The 19,987-nt window shown below is 39.9% G+C and overlaps 3 protein-coding genes across 4 annotated transcripts in view; 1 reads left to right on the forward strand and 2 right to left on the reverse strand.

Moving 5' to 3' along the window:
- The window catches only part of peak3 (PEAK family member 3), an 8,122-nt gene extending 4,310 nt beyond the window's left edge, over positions 1-3,812 (forward strand). Inside the window, exons 2-5 of one of the 2 annotated variants that reach the window (XM_015037733.1) lie at positions 148-281; positions 1,751-2,304; positions 2,581-2,928; positions 3,226-3,812. In XM_015037733.1, coding sequence (XP_014893219.1) covers positions 148-281; positions 1,751-2,304; positions 2,581-2,928; positions 3,226-3,582 — 1,393 coding nt within the window. In that variant the 3' untranslated portion in view covers positions 3,583-3,812. Of the gene's footprint in view, positions 1-147; positions 282-1,750; positions 2,305-2,580 lie in introns of both variants that reach the window. The other variant, XM_015037732.1, reaches the window with a different exon arrangement.
- Positions 3,813-4,593: 781 nt separating this feature from the next.
- oaz1a (ornithine decarboxylase antizyme 1a) lies at positions 4,594-10,757 on the reverse strand. Its single transcript, XM_015037734.1, is given in 6 exon segments — positions 4,594-5,201; positions 5,732-5,817; positions 6,126-6,301; positions 6,385-6,471; positions 6,473-6,539; positions 10,577-10,757. Coding segments are annotated over 6 exon segments (654 nt in total). The 5' UTR covers positions 10,684-10,757; the 3' UTR covers positions 4,594-5,070.
- Positions 10,758-13,802: 3,045 nt separating this feature from the next.
- amh (anti-Mullerian hormone) lies at positions 13,803-18,177 on the reverse strand. The gene is made up of 7 exons (XM_015037742.1): positions 16,721-18,177; positions 16,415-16,633; positions 16,135-16,304; positions 15,267-15,378; positions 15,090-15,189; positions 14,574-15,013; positions 13,803-14,469 (listed from the first exon to the last, which is right to left on the reverse strand). Exons 1-7 carry the CDS (start codon positions 16,767-16,769, stop codon positions 14,069-14,071), a joined length of 1,491 nt encoding a protein of 496 aa, XP_014893228.1. The 5' UTR covers positions 16,770-18,177; the 3' UTR covers positions 13,803-14,068.
- Positions 18,178-19,987: the final 1,810 nt, after the last annotated feature.

A 19,987-nucleotide genomic window follows, 5' to 3' on the forward strand; every position in this document is an offset into this window, starting at 1 on the left:
GTCTTTTTTTGTGGTGGTTGGTTTCGCGCTGGGGGGGGGGGGGGGGGGGGAAATACAATATTCTGCAAAAATCAGACTATTTCTGCAGAGGACGGTTCTGCAGATATGCACGCTTTAATGGGGGAACTATTCTGTGCATGCCTTCAGACGTTCCAGTGTGGAGTCAGACTCTGTTTTCAGCCCCGCTGGGTTTCAGCATCCCAGCTTTGCATTCAACGGAGACGTCTTCTCTGAGCCCACCGACTGTCATGCAGCCCAGTGTCCCATCCACCAGCGCTACGGTAGGACTGCTTGCAACTCGTCATTTTGTGTAGGATTTAAATTCTGCGCTGAACTGGCGGCTGGTGTTGATTAGGGGAACAAATGGGAGGAGTAGTTCACTCCTCTCCTCAGTTCGTCTTTCAGTTCGTGAGAAAACAAGAGAGAGGAAGTATACCACTATGTGACTTTTACTTTCAGCAAATTCCAAAGTGAGCTTCAGAGTAGAATAACTTCGCAGGAAATTTGGGTCATCCAGCTGTCATAATAATAAAACCCCAAATAAGTTAAAATATGAGGTGAAACATACAAATAATAAAAATACTGTATTAAGTTCAAACTGAAAATGTTAGTGCTCATTTATTAAATTGAGGTAATAAAATACTTAGCAAAGAGAGAAAAAAACTAGTCAGTGGTAATTTTTTTTTTTTACATTTTTACCAAAGGGCTTCCTGTGTTTTAAGTCCTAAAATAGAAATAGTCTTTTCTGAAACAAGGCCATGTTAGGTAAATAGGTGCCCTACACTCTGGACAAATGTGTTATTTACTTTATTTTAGAGCATATAAAGTTCTAAAATAAATGATTTTTTATTAAAGCGTCCAAAAATCTAGTAAAAATGAAACCTTTTAATTGGTCACATTTATTCAGGGGTGGACAAAAATTAAGAAACTATTGTGTTTAACATAATCACTTTTGTTTCTATTACCCACACAAAATACTGCTAATAAATGACAAGTTACTTTACGTTTCAAGCTGTCTTTTAAACTTGAATCTATATATTATTTAGTTCTTCACTGGTGCAAATATTATATAACACAGAAGCTTATTTCCCATTCATTCTGCAAGATGAATGGGAAATAATCTCTGTTTCATTAAATAAAAACTATCTATGTAGCAGCTTTTTGGTTGGGAGGCATGACAGGGAAAAGATGTGTGTCAGATTAGAGTAAGATTAGGCTTTGCAGGAAAACAAACAAACAAACAAAAAAAGATGAATTGGAAATTTTTATCAAATGTCAATAACAACTCATCCACACATATCGAACTACAGATGTCCACAAAGTTATGTGAAACACTGTGGACACACAGGAAAACACAGGGGAAAAGTTTTGACCACGTGAAGAAAGGAAGGAGCAAAAGGGCACAGAAAGAGATGAAAGCAGCAGAAGTACATTAATATTTAAAAGGAAATCCCGTCACTTACTGCCTATTAAAAAGTGTCTCATTACCAAGGGTCTGACAAGAAGCATCTCATTGTGAAACTAAAGGTCTGTGAAGATCTTTCCGTCCTTATTGTTGCATAACATACTGACAGAATTGGTTAGAGAAGAATATCTAAACCACTGAAGGCGTCAGCGATCCAGAAGTTGGAAAAATGTCATACAACCTGCGATTGCACAACTATTTTGAACGTTTGAGACTCTTGAATCCAGCCTGTTTCCTCTTATATTCTTGTTTAGACCTAAGGTTCCTTCTCATTGTGCTCCCCAGATCCATTCAAACACCAGACGAGATTCTTCTCCGATGGCACGCCACCCCCTGTTCCAAAGAAGAAGCTGACCCGCACCCTCTCTCTTCCCGGCATTGATCCACCTGCGCACTGCTCCCTCTCTCCACTCTCTCCTCTGCAGAAACGTCCTCAGAACTTTGACAACCCCCTCTACATGATGGCACCGATACCCGACACTTTCATGCATGAGGAGACTCAAGACTTGAAACCAGCCAGAAGAAGCCCCACTCCCTTGCAGCCCCTGTCCCAGCTGACCTTTGATACCCCAGATGAACACCTAGCCTCCATCTTTGGGAGCTTTGAGGACCAGCGTGTTGTCTCAGGGAGGATTCAGCATCGTCAGCTGCTCTTCCTTCGAAGGATGGCTAAGAGCGTTGAGGAGCGCAGCATCCTGACGGTGACAGAAAGGGATTGCGACTCATATGAGCCTCAGGATTTCCTGCTGTGTGAGGGCAGCAAGCCAAAGAAGATCGGAGACAAGACCTACTACAGCCTCCAGAGCCCAAAGTTCCCCGGGAGGGTGCTTGGTTTGAGGGTAATATTGCACATCTCTTATTTCATATGTAGTTTTTCATGATTTGATATTTTTTATGGCAAGTTAGGTCTGAAATACAAACCACATTGCATTAAAAACAATCTTGATCTTTATCAGCATTTGCAAATGTTCTACTCATTGTGGTGCAAACATAGCTTCCTTTCAACAGCTACACCAGCTGCAGCTACAGACCTCTTTTTTTTGTCCCATTTATCACAGAATTGCAAAACACTTTGATGCAACGAGTGCATTTTGTTCCCGTTATTTGTTGTGTAGGCATGCAAAGGGACGAAGAACGCTCCTTCGACTCGTAACAAAGAAAACCTGCACGCGAATGTGCAACATGTCATCGCTTATTTCCAACCAAGCATCGATAAGGAAAGCAAAACCAACGCAACGCAAGATCTTTCCACCGCTGGAGAGTCAGACTGCAGGGATCCTCATCCGCCAGACGGAGGCAGCGATGAGAAAGCGTCCTGTTGTCTCGGCATGACGGTTCACTCTCTCCTTCAGAGAGGACACTGTGTGAGCGTGGAACGTGATCTGCCGCACGCCACCCTGGAGGACTTTGTTCAGGACAGCTGCTTGGTGCAGCCCAGCGACTGTCAGAATTACAACAGACAGGTGTGTGTTCTGGTGCTGCAGGTCTTAATGGGCTTACACCACCTGCACAGCAACAGTGCTGCTGCAGCTGAGCTCAGACCCAAAGAGATCCTTCTGGTCTGGCCCGGCAGGCAGAGGTGTAAAGGGGGAGAGGTGCTGGAACGGGATGGTCAAGTAGGTTGGGTGCAGGAGTTGTGGAGGAAATATGGCTGTCCTCGTGTGCTAGTGACGCCACAGTCTGCTGCTTCGGCCCCTCAGGCTCTGACCTCCATTAAATGCCAAATAGGAGCCCTAATTAATTTCTGCCTGCGTCCTCAGGAAACCCACAAAGACCCTACTCTGTCTGTATACCGAACGGGACTTCTTCATTTGTCCTCTCTGCTTCAGAGCGAGAACGGTCCCCAGATGACGGACATAATGGCCATGCTGCAGGTGCTCCTGTGGGGGCCCCGGGTCTCCTTATCTGGCCACGGAGGCTCCTCGTCGGTCACGGCTGTACAGAACTGGCTGACCTTCAAGCGAGCCCTGCTGGTGATGAAGCTGGCAGAGGTGGGACTGATCCAGGATCAGCCTGGTGTGGACTGGGAGGACTGCATGTGTCTGAAGTATCTGCCATTTACCGATTCTGAAACTGTAATGGGTGCGGCTATGCAGCTTTCCAACATCCTGAGCTGAGTTGATAAAGATATATTTTTTAGAATGCATCAGGTGCAGAGGACAAAAGACTTTCAGAGAGGTTCATCCTTCCTTTAGCTCCTCTGTTCATATTGATGTAAACTGGTCTGATACAATTTTTAACTAGTTAAAATAAATATCAAAGAGATCCTTGACTGAGCAAGCCTGTTAGTGATTTCATGCATTTAATATCTAATTTGCATCTATTCTCATCAATAAATCAACAGAAATGCTGCTTTACCTCCCTGAATGTAGGCGCAGGACGAAGTCAGCTTTTCAGTGATATGCTGGTCATGTATTCAGTGCTGGCCAGACGTTTACACACACTCTTTTTTATTTCAATTATGCATTTGAACCTTGTATATTTTTTTAAACACAGGGTAATATTGTAATACAGATCTAAAAAACAAAGTGTATGATGAATACATTTAAATTAATGTTTCATCTAAATTACACAGGGTGGAACACATGCACACGTCTCCACAAAATATGTAAAGCAAACACTTTTTTGTAACCATCAAGCTGCTTGTATAATTCTGGCTGAAAATTTTGACATTGTGATAAACGGTATGTTCGCCTCAGCCTGAGAAGACGCATGTTCATTACTGCTCCTCGCTTTCAAATCGAAGCACAATGTACCTGCTGTCAAGCATGACATGAAAAATACGAGGACTACCTTGAAATTCATCAACTCTAAACACACATCAAACTCAGTTCTGGACAAATCAGCCTTGGGAATAAGCCTGTGAATATTTTATGGCTCGACAGTTGGGTCTCTACCAGGAAACCAATTGATTTGAATTAACTCTACCATTTCTGTTGTGAAGAATTGTAAAATAATCCAGCCAGAGGTTTGTCTATACAGAGGGTTGGCTTTCTCTGCAGTATGCTAAGAGGACATTTAAACTATTAGTGTAGTACACATAAACAAAAACCTGCATGCAAACCTTGCCAATCTGAAAAGCTTTGAAAAAGTCAATCATTCACCGACATTACTCAGCCGACCACACGTTAAGGTGAGCACTTTTATTTAGTCGTTACAACATGCAGATCTCTACCAAGTGGATCAAAGCAAATTAAAACCATGCACACATTAAAAAAATTATTAAACAGGAAAAAAATTTAAAAAATAAAAATCAACTTATAATTACTATGAAAACATCTACTTACATGAGTACGATTTCAATTTATCTTAAATATACTATGGAGATATTCAGGAATCAGGGGTAGGATGGACAAGAACATTATTAAACGGTGGTTAGGATGTAATGCCCAGATATCATGCAGGCTTTCTGCTTTACATTCCTGCTCTATTTAAACGTCTTAACTCTAGTGCAACTTTTACTGAAACACAGCACGCAGTATGTAAAGGCAAAAGAAAAACCACCAACCTCAACCACACTTAACGACTAGAATGTACTCATTTTCAGAACGGACGTTGGTGTTGATTGAAATAGGAACAAACATTTGTAACTGCTCAGCGTTATTTTATTCGTCATCGGAGGAGTCTCGCTCGATGCTGTAAGCCATGAAGAAAGCGTCAGGTCGGGAGGGGACGAGAGGATGACCCGGTCTAACAATCTCAAAGCCCAGGAAACTGAACGTACGCAGCAAGGATGCTGTGGAGAAACGACGAGGGAAGAGACATTCGTTAGCACGAAATCAATACAGCGTCAACACATATAAAGTTCTCTCAGAGTAAAAGTGCATAAAAGAAGACATGGAGTACACGTAGAAATAATTCAACAGCTTTGGAAACAGAAAAAAAAGAAAACAATTGTGTTTTGCAGAAATAGGTACATTTGGTTATTAACATTAATTTAAACAAAATTCTTTAAGTACTTTTTATGATCTAACCTACATCAAGCAGCAACTAATTTGCTCCCACTTTTGAGAAGCATCAAATTGGATTTAGTGGATTTATCCCACATTTACTGAAGAGAAACATTACATTTAAGATTTATTTAAACAGAAAACATTTTATTTTAAACAACCCCCCCCCAGAAAAATAAGCTTTACATCACAAACAAAATGTGTTTAAACTGATCAAATATATTTTTAAAAAGTGGTTTTGTTGCTCTGAGCCAAAGTGGTTTATTATTAAGCAATAGTTATTAGTTAAACCAAAGCCACACAGATATCATCTCACCTCTGTCGTCACGGTTCTTGTGAAAGCAGATGAAAACATGATCAGCCTGTAGCTGTTCTTCTGCAAATTCCAGCAAAAGTGCAAAACTGTTGGAAAAAATAACATTTGTTAAAGGACCAAGAACTCTGAGGTAATCACAATACTCCTAATACAGGTTTATGAGTGAAAACAGAACGTATTACTAATTATCATCCAAATCCATTTTGGTGAAATACTTTATAACCCATTTTTTATTCATATTAGTACAGTACAAACAGAAAAGAAAGCAGTAAAGACCTGACTTTAATCACAAACGAACACAATAAAAGCAATCAGAGTCACTTCTATTTAATTTGTTGAAGAAAAACCGAGCTCCTGCACAGATGCAGAGAAAGATGCATTTACTCCTCCTGACCTGTCTTTGCTGCCTTCAGGCAAAGCTCCGGAAGGGATTTCAACATAAAGGTTCCCCCCCTTCAGCGCAGCCCTCCAGACACAATGTTTGCCTTCGGTGCGGCGGGGCTCAAAGAGCAAGAAACGCACTCTGCTGTTTGCAGGGGGAGACTCTTCAAGAACCAACAAATGAGCATCCTATGGAGAGAAATAAAGATGAGATGCCACAAAAGGAAAGAATTGCCTAAAAAAAAAAAAAAAAAAAAAACTGTTCCACGTACAGAGTAGAATAGCGTAGCTGAAAGATTGCGATCCCGCTGGTCATTCCCTCGCCCACCTGGGATCTTCAGGGGTGGGAGAGGGGCATCAGGAGCACCACAGAGGCCCCGGACACGGGTTACTGCAACAGCGGGAGCACCTCCTGGGACTGGAGATGCTGGAGAGGGACACAGGCGCACACAAAGACGGAGCCATCGTAAGTGAAGTATTCAGACGCTCACAAACCAAACGTGCAATGCAGACGGCAGGTTTTGAGTTCATTGCACAACGGAGAGATATACGACTGTAAAACATTTGCTTAAGTTAATAAACACCGGGTAACACGTGGCGGACAGAGTTCAATCAGTGACTGTGCTTCTCAAAAGAGACACGCGCTTCTATATGATGACTCGTGAAATTTGAAACAAGCACATTAACATCCCAGACAGAAAGTTGGTTTATGTTAGACTGCCACTTCTGTGATGACTAATTAAAAATAAGAGTTCCCAGTTAAGCGACTCACCTTTCAGTGAAATATTAACTGAAAACTGAACATTTAGCCTTGAATGACCTTTTTCTTCTATTGAAACTTTACTGCTATGCTCATCCAACAAGCCTAACTTCAGGGTTCCTACAAATTTTTCATTTTAAAATTTTACACTTTGGGTATTCAAAGTTGTTTTCGTTACACTGAACATGTTTTTAATATAAATGTTTTATCCTCTAGTATGCAGCAGTGGGGGTTTATTAAATACTGTTATAAAAGCCCATTTCACCGTTTTTAGACATTTGTGCTGAATTTGATAACTCAATTTTAAAATGTCTAACAGGTAAATGTGTTGCTGCATTTCTAAAATTGTAAGCTAATTATTTGAAGAATTTAAGCCTCCAGTTTTTGGACCTAAATGTCAAGTTTAAACCGTCACTTATTGCCGTCTAAAAAGCTGCAAAAAACCTCCCTTATCTAAAGCTTCTCAGGCACTTAGAAACAAACCGCTGAGGTCAAAAATGACTTGTGGCAAATCAACGATAAGACAAAAGCCTATACTACATTACTTAATTTTTTTCATCTAGATTTCCTGTAGAAAACAAAAATAAAGTCAGAAAACAAACATATTTCCATACTTTTTTAAAAAAACTTCCCCTATACTTACAGAAAAAGCAAATACCAACTCCACCAAACCAACCTGCATTTTGCCATTTTTCCTGTGGTACATTCAGTTTATTCCAGAAACGACATCCTGCAGGTCTGACCATCGGCCTACTTTATCCTTTGACTAAACAGGTCGCTCCACTTTTCAACATATGGAAAAATACCATCCAGCTCTTTGACTCGGCTTGGCTTTGAGCACTAATGCTTGTGTTGCCACATTCATTTTCCACTGTTCGTGAAGATCAGTCTGTGTTTCTATTAGGAACGGGATCCATTAGCAGCACCACAAAGACGCTCTCTAACACAAATGTCACAGCTGTGCTGCATCTGGAGTAGACATGCTAAAATCAGCAAACACCCATTCTCATGGCTGACAATGTTACAATATCAGATTTTATGAAATATCATTTTATCTGAAGGTTTTAAACAGAGTTAGACTCAATTAGATTAGAAACTCAAAATCTTATTTCCCCCCCCCGCCAGTGAACGCACCAGACATAACTCTCATGTGGAATGTTGTTATTGAGGTTAGCCATTTTCCACAACAATGGCGTGTTTAAAAATGAAGTTAAGAGAACATTCACGGATATAAAGCTTTAAAAAAAAAAAAGAAAAGAAAAAAAGGAAACTACTCTTTCTGACATATCTTCTGATAATAGAAATTAGGGACGGAGCAAAAGTCATGGTGCTCCTTTTACTCCTTTTATTCGTTTGAGCTTTTAACCTCGGTTTGTTAGAGAACTTGCTGGATTTGAACACAATGTTTACAGCCTTTAGAAAATCTGAGAATTAAGCTAAGGGAAGCATCTACAGTCTCCAGAGAGAAAACTCACCAGAGACTGTTAGTTGTATTTGTCACAGATTTCAAAAGTCCTCTTTTAGAGATTTACACACGGGGAGCAAGACATGACCTCTAGTCAATATCACAGCATCTCAGCAGTGACTGCCTTACAATAATCTGACCTGCTGCTTGTAAACACACTACAGCGGCTGAGCAGATTTGGCATTTTAAGGACAACGTCAGACATTCAAAAGAGCTTTGACTTCCACTATTTTTGCCTTGTGTTGCACACAGATCACGTCGCGCTACTCTTCCGATTGTGGGACCGCTCAGCTACATGATTACCCCACCCACTAGAGCCGTTGACTGTAATGGAAAACCGCCCAAACTGTGCAGAGCAGAACTGAATACGTTTGACGTGACCCACTCAGGGAAGGCTCATCTCTGCTTCAGACCAACAGCTTTTGTTCGAGGGACTCAAGCACAGAAAGACACATTCAACCCAAGCACATTTCAGGTTGTCTTTCTATGAAACAGGATATGTATTTTTAGTATATACTTTATAATAAATGGAATTTAGAAAATCATAAAACTTATTTGGGGTAAAATTAAACCAAATTCATAGAGTGTACTGCATTTATCACAGCTCTTAAGTAGGAACAAAAATTGACCTGACAAAGTCGGAGAATAGAAATCAGCCACAAAATCCTAATTACTCAATGTGAGCTCAAACCTTCAGACACACTTGTGTATCTACGCACTACTTAATTTCAATTTAAAAAAAAAAAAAGCTCTGGCATGTACCACAAGTGGTTACATAACCCCAATCTGACTCAGCCAACAGACTGATAGCAATAAAACAAATCTTTAAGGCAATAAACCTGGCATGATTGCGAAATAGTCATTATAAAACCATCAGCTGAGACTTATTCCTTTATAAACAATCAATGTTCATTTGATGTCCATCAGTACACACTTTAACAGTGTTTTGAAAATGTACATCGGACATATGAAAATGTTACGTAACTCATCAATACATCCAGTGGAATAATTGGTCAAGGTTAAAGCTATGATAACAATAATAATTGTACCATCTAAGAGCAAATGTACACTGTGTATCATTAGCTGTCTCAGAGTCCTCTATGCCACCCCCTTTCGCAGTGCAGTGGAAATTTCCTTCGAGAGCTTTAAAAGACGTCAGAACTGGACAGACCGCCTGAATAAAATCCTGTGAGAACAGAACCTGAGCAACAACGCCTCAACACAGAACAGGAAAAACGTACCAGTAAAGAATAACTCATGATTCCGGATGAAGACATAAGTGAGCTAATCTGCCCTGTTAACATTTTAATTAACCCCGACATCTATAATCCGCAAAGTAGATGCCAAATCAGAATCAGGTGGAGAAAAGGGTTGCTTAAAATAATCATAGCACCTTCGCCTGATTTGCCAGTTGCAAAATAAATCTGCCTTAAGTGGGATTTTCGGAAAATGTCCAAACACTTGTAAGCATGCGAGACAGATGGGGGCTAAAACACGATTCATCACGACGTCGGTTGGCATAAAACTGAGAAAGTAAATTAAATAATTGTCTTCTAAGTGTTTTCATACAAACGCAGCATGACATACTATACAATTTAACGAAACTGTCATGTTTTTGTGTCAACTATCAAGAATAACACATTATTATCATGGCAGCGACAAAAACAACATCGATGACATAACCCAATGAAGGTTAGCTAAAGTTGGCACAAAACGAAGAATTTTATCCGTATCCGCCATGCGACTAAATTACAATTTAATCATTTAAGCAATAAATGTTTTTAATTTGACGATTAAAAATAAATTCAAAGCTAATCTTGCTCCAAACAGCTAACATGTAGCACTTAGCATCGGGCTAACACATTTCAATTGCGTTTCATATATTAGCCATTCGGTTAGCATTAGCTGGCTAATAGCAGCAATGACTGTCAACAACGTTACGTGACTTCTGTCTAATTGCTGGTTACCAATGTACAGTATATATTTAAAATTGTAATGAAGTACATCAAGTATATGTTTATATACATCATTTATAAACTTTTATTAAATAAAAAAAAATTCCTGATAACTGTTTAGGAGCGTCAAATACCATATAAAATCGTGTTATTGTGAACAACATACATGACTTGTACAAGTCGTTCCAGTAAATAGACAGTAGTACACCTTGCATAGGCCGCAGCTTTAGAACTTAGCATTTAGCTTCTTTTTTTTTTTTCTAAAACAGCTGACACCGACATACCTTTCAGGTTTATTACTGGACTGCTCAATAACAGGCATCTCGGGTCTTTCTTTTTCTCTTACAAAACAATGACTATTCAAAATCGTCTGTAGGTTGGATTTAACCATCCGGCCAGCGTCCGCCACAGGCTGCTCGCTCCGTCTCCTCTCCTCGTCGGCTGATGCAGAGTCAAGGCTGCGAGCTGCGGTTATCAGTCAGGGGAGTGTCCCGATCACTGTGACGTATAGGGACAAGACAATCAGACCATTTATCAACTGTTTAATATTACTTCTATATTTGTCCCTTTTAGTTTGTTTTGCAATGTCTCTAAATAGATCTGTTTCTATGGTAAATGACATACAGTTTTAATAGTGTTGAACCATATTTTGAGAAACATGTTGGAAAAATAGACTTTTATGAGTTATTATGAGTTATTATATGAGTACTCTATGGTTTTTTTCTGAGCTTGTGTTCACCCATGCATTAAACTTGGTTTAACAGAAAGTGTTTTGGAAGAAAACGTGTCCCACATCCCAATTTTGAAGCTGAGAGTACAAAAAAAATAATAATAATAAAGAAAAAAAAATAAAAAATAAAATAATAATAATAATAATAATAATAATAATAATAATAATAATACTTAGACAAAGAAAGTAAAATTAATTTGACCTATAAAGTTTGGGACATTGTGTGCCTTTCTTTTGTTAATGTACGAGGTCCTTTTAATGTCCTAATCCATTTTCTTCGAAAATCACACTACGTTGTTTTATTGAAATATTGTGTCTTTGAGATTGAGCAGGTAAAAACGGAAAAGTGCAGCTTGGGAGAGCTGATGGATGATACAGAGAATACTTGGAAGAAAACCTGTTAGAGTCTGCCAAAGACTTGAGACTGGTGAAGAGGCTCATTTTCCAGCAGAACAATGACCCTAAACATAAAGCTAGAGCTGTCATTGAATATTCATGTGTTAGAATGGCTCGAAGACCTGAAACCAACTGAGCCTCTATGGTGAGACTTGAGAATTGTAATTGATTTCTCTATTAAACAACGCTCCCAATAAAAATGTTAATGTCTCGGGCTGTAGCATAATAAGAAATTGTGAAATTGTTCAAGGGGTATGAGGTTCGGCATGCTACTGCTACTTCTGGCACACTTCTCCAACTGTTGGGGATTAGGGAGCACTATCAATATCATCTTCCTTTCACCCCTCGCCCCCGTGCCTCTCTTCTGTTGCTGTCAGTCAAGAAGCTCAGGAGCATGTTGAAGGGTTTGTGTGACACTTCCCCTCTACTCGACTCAAAACAGGGATCATAACTTTTCCGACCCTTGCGTCTTTGCAAAGGGAAACTCAGGTATGTTTACTTTCTGATGGCTAACGTATAACAAACCTGTGAGGTCCTTCCAGCAAATTTTAATAGCTCCGTGTGTTTGCAGGCCCCGATTTAGACCTTTTAAATTGTACAGTGAAGCATGGTTTACCAAAAGGAAAAACAGAAAGTACTTATTTGAGTCTTTGTTTTTAAAACAGATTCAGTTTGGACCAAGGTTTCATCCCGATTCTCAGAATTCAGGAGTTAGGCCTGGAGCGAATAAAGAAAAAACCATCAGAAGTAATACTAATGTGCACCATGAACAGCCATCTGGGTGTGTGGACGCCACTCCAAATTCTCTGACGCGTTTCCGTCTTTCCGTAGTGTCTTACGAGCGGATTCTGTCCATTGAAAATTTGAACGACGTTCCGAATCCATGGAAGGGATTCACGATGAACCGCTGCTTGGTGGTGGTGCTGGTTGTGCTTCTGGTGAGCTCAGGAGTAAATGAAGTTCATGGTGAGTGCTCGCTTCCCATCACTTTTATTCGTTTTATGTACACGAATGGTTCAATCTCAGGCTGTCAGATTGTTTTTTTTCTTCTTTTTTTTTTAAACTTATTTCAATAATAGGTTCAACCACAACACAGATATTTAGTCAGTTCAGCTATGTGTATTATACTTTAGTGTATTATTTATTTTAAACACAACAAATGATAGCGTTTGTCTAATTTTTAACCAGTTTGTTTCAGCAGACTTGAGGGTGTTTTATGTTTGTGTGTTTTAGAAGCTCTGGATTATTTTGTGGAGGAGACGGGTATCGGGTATCTGGTTGACTGTCTCCAGACTGGTACTCTACCTCAGGTAGGATCTGTCTCTCCAACGCTGATCCTTTTTATGCAACTCTTTCTGTCTAAACAAAGAAATTTAGGATTAGGGGTTCTATAGATACATTTCATACAAAGCTTGAAAGTGGATTATTTTTCATCCTTTTGATGGCAGTAAATTACGCACAGTCGTAAAATATTCACAATCTTTAAGCCATTTCACAGACTATCACGTTACAGAATCACACGGTATTTTGTTTGTGCTAAACCAACACTAATTAGTGTGTAATTGTCGAATGAAAGGAATTTGATGCATTTTATTTCCCTTTTTTTTTAACATTCCCCAAAAGACTCGCAGCTGGAGTCAGATCATTTTCCTTTCACTTTATAATAAAGCACTATCTTGTTTTTGGGTTGTTGTTTTATATAAAATACAACACTATTTTAGTATTAGCTGGTATTTCCTAACCTAATAAAATGTGAAAAACATGGACATAATGCATTTTGTAAGGTGACATTTCTTGAAAAGTGTTAAAGGACAAAATTGTGAAGTTATACTCATATCAAGACAGACTTTTACAAAAGGACTGCCAATACCTGAAATGAAGTAAAAAGGCTTTTGTGTTTATAAAATAACTACATGTAGGAGAATAGATGGTAACTTTATGTTAAATCGTTATTGAGTGCCTCTTCCACACTCTCATCAATCTCACAACAGCACAGAAAAGCTGTAACTTTGCTGAAGTTTGTAGTTTTGGTGTGATTATCATTGATCCACATCCGGCCACCACTTGTCTAGAGATCATTTTTATTCAGAGTATTATATTATTCATCATGCTTTAATCTTCAATCCTAATGTGAACTTGTCTTGCCGTTTAGAACCAATGTTGTTTCCTATTTTCTGCCCTCAGTTTTCCATATGGGACAGTGTCACGAGTTGGTGGGGATCCGAAGAAGTCGGAGCAATACGAAGAAGAAAAAAGCCAATAGGGAGGAAAGCAATCTTGAAACCGAAAGCTAACGAGTGAAACACAAACATGAAGCTAAGTTACACATTTCTTTCACTGACTCATCAGACTCCAGAATAAATGACAAAAAGAAAAACACAGACTGGCTTTGAAGACAGTGTTTTTAATGCGTTATCATTTAACTACTATTTAATTATCTTTGACTGTGCTTTTTAAGACAAAAAATAATAATATATATGACGTGCATCGTGCAACATTTACTTGAAAGTAAAATCTAAAGAAATCTATGTAAATAATATGAATTTACTGCACTATTTAAATACTTCATGCAGCAAAAACTAAAAATAAAACAAAAACAAAACACTTATTTCCCTCTGGAGAACAAAAGCTCAGGCATTCCGAAACACTTTTAGCGACATCCGCACTCCTTGGCCACCATGTCCGGCTTGCTGGTGAGAAAGCTGCCCTCGTCGTTCCAGTCTATCACCTCCAGGGGGTCGTAGGCCAGCGGCACGCAGCAGGGCCCCCGCTCGTTCACGTCGCCCTGCTCGGTGTGGTAGGTGAGCAGGACGGCGTGGTTGTTGCCGTTGATCAGCGGGATCGCGCACGAGCCGCGGCAGTTGTTGAGGTCAGCACTCTGGGGACCCAAGACAAGCTTTTCCAGGGACACAGTGAGGCTCCCGAGCCCACAGATGGGGCCCCTGGTTGAAGGGTCTGCTCTGGCGGCCCTCAGCTTTCTCTGCATGTTGTACGCACGGGTCACCGTCTGCAGGGCCTTCAGGAGGAGGAAAGCGCAGTACTGGCTCTCTCCTGTTTGGAACAGAAAATAAGATATTGTTGTTTTATTTATTTATTTTTTTGATATCAGGCTTAAACAATGTAACCGAGAGGCTGATGCTTTTGCCTCCACACACCTTCAGCTGACGAATCTTGCTTCTGAAAAGCACTGAGCCGCCTCAGCCTCTCCAGCTTCTCCGATGCTCTTTGAGGCACCATTCCCTGCCTTATCAACTCTCTTATCTGCCGCTCGTTCGCTTCCAGCCTCTGCCCCAGTTCCCCCAGCAGGGCAGGGGAAAGGGCCAGCTGTCCAGGACGGACCGGGAAGCTGGAGCTCCAGCTGCTGAAGGAAAAGATTGTCGGGGCAGAGGAGTTAATGATCTCCGCCAGCAGGGACTCGCTGGTGGAAAGGTCAAGAGCCAGGGGAGGAAGGGCCTGCAGGGAGTCGAGCCGCAGCAGAGGGGGCTCGGCGCTTTGCTGCGGCAGGCCGGCATCAAGGAAGCGTCTCAGCTCACACAGGAAGGAGAGAGAAGTTCTCTGAGAGGAGGCAGCTGACGAACCCGACCTGTTTGCATGTCTGAGACAGAGACGACAATGAGAATTCGATCCGGCACCACATCACTTGAAAGAAGGAACGTGAAACCCAAACCAGCCTCGTATCGGTTCCTGTTTCTGCAGAGAAAAGCAGAAGCGGGGTCAGGCGAATGTCGCTTCCTGATTTTCCACCAATAAGGACGTCTTTCAGGTTTTCTCCTGCACGACAGGAAACCGTGAGGAGGTCGAAGATGACACACGAGACACAGAAAACAAAAATAAGCAGCATGTCTTACTCGTGCTGGGGGATTTTGCCTGAACAGAAATGTTCCACTTCTGTTCAACATTTCCCTCAGATGATTTTCCTGTTAGCAGGATGTACAGCGTCCTCGCTGAAATGCAAGCAGACTAGAAAAAAAACAACAACAACAACCTTGTGGTCAGAACACAGTGAAATCTGCAACTTCGGGGAAAATAATTGGTATTAAATTTAAAAAAACAATAATGTGAATCTCAGACTAAGTTGCTGCTGCTTAGGGTTCCCCAAAAGAACTTCAGAATGACCCAATTAAAAATAAACATGCTAATTTAATAAAACGTATTCCTTCTTTTTTTTTTTAAATGGACAAATATTCTAGGAACAAAAATATTAATTCATCAGACATTCCATAGTTTAATATCGAAACACAAAACGTTTTCTGATGCTCATTAAAAATAATTAACTTTGAAGAAAAAAATAATTTAAAAAACCCCCAGCTTTACTAGTCTGCATTGAAACACTGTACACTGGAAACAACTTATATGACTAAATGGATACTAAAAAAACACAACAAAACAAACATTCAGTTTCTGCAATTTACTCAATGTTGTATTTTTGTTACATAATGTGATGATCAAGTTAATTATATTCTGCAATATAGAATTATGATCCTTTGTGTCAGGAGTTTTTTCCCTTTTTTATTTTCTTAAGGCACAAAAAAGGTAGGGAAAAATTTTTTGTAAAGAATTTTTTTTTTTTTTTTAGGTGATCAGTTGTAATTTCATATAATTCTGCTTGAGGTCCCAAATACTCTTGGACTTGCCATGATATGGGTAATTTTCTTAACACATAAAAAATGTCACACAGTTTTACAACAGAGTGTGTGTGTGGTTTTTTTTCTGTACCTGTGTGTTTGGCTGCAGAGACTGACTAGAGAAAGTGACGCCCAGCTCTCCATCTGTAGGGGGGCTTTTAAATGCTAAGACCAGCACCGGTTTCATCTTCAATAATTGGGATTGTGGGAGGTCAAAGGTTACCATGATGCTTTCCTGATCATCTTCGTCTGACACAAGCACTAGTGGAGAAAAAAACCATGCAAGCATGACAAAAATAATAAAATCTCTTATTTTTTCAAAAGAAATAAACAACAACAAAAAAAAGGTCATAGATTGTAAACCCCGATACCTGCAGCCGGATCCAAAACCTCCACTCCTCTTCGGTCGTTCCTTTGTATTCCCACGCTGAGCTCTGACAGGACTGGTCGGGATGAACTGTCGGATTCACTGCAGATCCCAAACGAAGCCGGGCTGCCGGCTAGAAGTTCACCGTCTTTCCCCGTGGCGTCATGGAGAGCCGCCACCAAGTCGTCCACAAAGCAGGGGTCATCCTGACGCGCTGCAGAAACTGGAACATGTGGGGATCAGATCAGAAGAGCTGCAGAAAAAAACAAAGCCAGATATGGGCATACGCCACCTCGCACCACAGCCTGACCTGTTGCTGCAGGACCAAAGCTGCTCCAGAGCAGGATCAACAAGAACATGTTTCACTTTGCCCGCGAGGACACCTGTGCGGTCAGACGTCTCTGAGCTGCCTGTTTAGTTTGGGTCAAGCTCTGGCGGATGGGAGTAACATCCTCCCACCTTTTTCTTCTCACTAACAGAGGAGTGGGGCACTGAAATGATTAAAACAGAAAAAAGAAAAAAAAAGACGGCTGATGTGTCCTTGAGGATTTGAAATGTTCACCACTCAGGAAGGCAGAAGGCAGGTTGGGGTGGCTTGTTGAACATCTTTAACTTTGAGAAGTCAGAGCAAAAACAAGCATAAAGGGAGGATTTAACTGGAAACAAACACAGATTAATGGTGGACCATTAGATGTCGTTTTCTCTGCTAACACTGCCAACTAATAGCACACAACATAGCTTGCAAGTGTTGAAAAATTACATCTACAATTCTACGGAGCACTTTACAGAAAACGCAACATTTTTAACACAGCATAGCCTAAACGGAGTTTAAAGAAAGTTTGCAAATCTATTAATAGTTTTAAACACAGGATTAAAATTTAATAGTAGTGCATCAAAAGTTTTCTCTTACTAATGATGCCAATTAAGGCATTGATTTATAAAGAATATATTTCTCCTTTTGGAAGATCCAGAAGTGAATTTAAAAAAAAATTAACATCATTTGATTAATTAAACATTACCAAAAAATAAGGAGATTAAAGAAAAGCACTACCATTCACGCTATCCTGTGAAACAGTTCTGGTTATGGAGTATCTGAAATTGTAGCAGACGGAGGAAACAGATTCCCTACAGAGACGCTACTCCCTTCAGGTTCTCACCAATTCAGCCATGTTTTGCAGACAGTCAAGGTCTCGGGGCCCTTGAAGCGCCTCTGAATCCCAGGAGATAAAGGATCGACCCATTCATGGACATTGCTACTCTGTCAGCACCAAGTGGCAGGAGAGAAAGCTTCACTTTCTCAGGAAAAACGGCAAAGTTATTTATCCGTAAGAGAGCATAGTGGTGAAACGGAAGAAAAACAATGAACAGCTTTGAATGCATTTTTTTTTTCTTCTGTTTTTACAAATAATCAGAAAGGTACGATGTGCATTTTTATTTAGTGCCAATTAGATGACATGAACATGAAATTTGATCATGTCAATTACAGCTTTGTCCAATCTTATTGGAAGGTAAATCCAACTCAGTTGGACTGGATGGAGAGTGTCTGTGTGTGTTCAAAGCTTAGGATATTGTTCTAACACTCTTTCAAGTTCCCCCATAACTTTGTCCTTTATCTGCCTGCTGGGTTCTTGGACCAAGAAACTTCATGGGGCACAGGCAGATTCTGCAGACTAACTTTGGGACTTCTTGGCGTAATCTGGATATGAAAGCATGTCATTGTTTTTGGCATTTAGCTATGACACATATTTTGAAAGCGTAATTTCCATTCCACTTTACAATATGCTGCTTTCTCTTGGTCTCTTACATTGAATCAATAAAGTTTATTAAAGTTGCAATTAATGTGAAAGGAGTCTTAGTCAGCAATTTGTGCTTAAAATCAAAGTTTCTTTTTGGGTCGTTGATATTCTTAATTTCAAGTCTTAAATACAATCTAATTTTTTTCATTGAAAGTCTGAAAATGTATTTATTAAAAATAAATAATGTAAAATAATTGTATCTTGCTTTATTTTATCTGCTAAATGAAGACTTGAACATGCTTTCATGTTCAAAATAGTGAAATTGTTGTGAACATGAGTATAAATCCAAATCTTATAAAAGGCCCTAGCACAATTGCATTATTATAAGACAAGCACGTGAAGTATTTTGAGTTTTTATTTTCAGGGAGAGACAAATTTATCATTTATTCTAAGCAGCAGGGAAATGGTGAGTCCCTTTCCTCTCATAGCTCTTGCTGCATTAATCAGTGGATGGCAGCACCCAAGTCTCCTTTTTACTTAAAGTTGCCAGATGTATGTGGTTATATTTACTATAAAGAGTAAAATGAATGCAGAAACGTGGTTAAAAAATAGTTTTGTTGTACCACTCACATTGTAACATTATTTTTAATACAGAATTTGTCTGTAAAAAAAAAAAAAGGTGCAGGCCAGATGTGCTTGTGATCAGGGCCGCATAAAATCATTGAGAGGGCCACAAACGGCCCTCTGTGGGTTGCTGTGTGGTGTTGAAGCTGGGTACAAAACCATTAAAAAAAAAACCCCATTAATTTAACTTCAGGGTTATATTCTACTTGTGTAAGTTATGGGGTGAATTTAATTTATCTAAAGTCTTGATTTCAAATAGTACTCCTAGAATCCTTCAGAAATCCTGCTTGTGTATGTATACAGGCAGATATTCATTTTGTTGAAAATCAATATCTCTACCAATTGAACACACAATCGAGTCGGGATTAAACACACTGAACACCAAGATGTGTCAATATCATATGAAACATTTTTTTATTAATAAACATAAAAGGCAGGAAAAAAAGCCCCACTAATTCCATTTGTTTCATTTTAACATCATAGGATAAAAGCACCAACATCAAACAGTAACAATTGTTTCAGGAAAAAAAAAACCCAGGGCCTTTTTGGAAAGTAGGTTTGCCATTATTGCACCTCAAACCTGCCCTGGCATCGCCAATCAGTCACCGCACGCACCGACGAGGTTACGTCTGTCCTGCGCTGCCCGTCCCGACAACAGGGGAAGGGAGCTGGACAGGGAGGACGACGGGCCTCCTTCTTGGTGACACATCTCGAGACAGAGGCATTTGTGAGATGAGGAAGATGTCAAAAGCACATTTCACGGCTTTTCGGAGATCACAGCGACTCACAAGGGGTCGACTTCGCTTGGGGGTGTGGACGCACATGCCAGTAGGAGTCAGTCTGAGGACATCGCAGACAGATTTTTATTTTTTATTTTTTGCTTTAAAGCATGCTCACAGAGTTAATTTGTCCTGAGCTTAGATTCTACTGGGACTCAATGCCCTTTTATAAAAAGAAACAAAACAGTTGTTTCTAGAAAACTGTTGGAAGGTTCCTGAGTTAAGACCTTTGGCAGGATTCGAAGTAAACAGCATTGAGAGCAAAAACTCACATCTACCAAAGATGTACCAGGAGTATTGCAAAAAAAAGAAAAAAAAAAAGCTTGAATTTCAAATATTACTGCGTGCGTTAACTACAAAACTGATTGAAAGCTGCACTGAGCACGTTTAACCTTTTATAGCGCAGACTTTTCTTAGTGGCACATGCATCAAATCACC

The sequence above is a fragment of the Poecilia latipinna genome, unplaced genomic scaffold (genome assembly GCF_001443285.1).
Source record: "Poecilia latipinna isolate Pla-1442-1.1 unplaced genomic scaffold, P_latipinna-1.0 Scaffold418, whole genome shotgun sequence".
NCBI classification, from domain to species: Eukaryota; Metazoa; Chordata; class Actinopteri; order Cyprinodontiformes; family Poeciliidae; genus Poecilia; species Poecilia latipinna.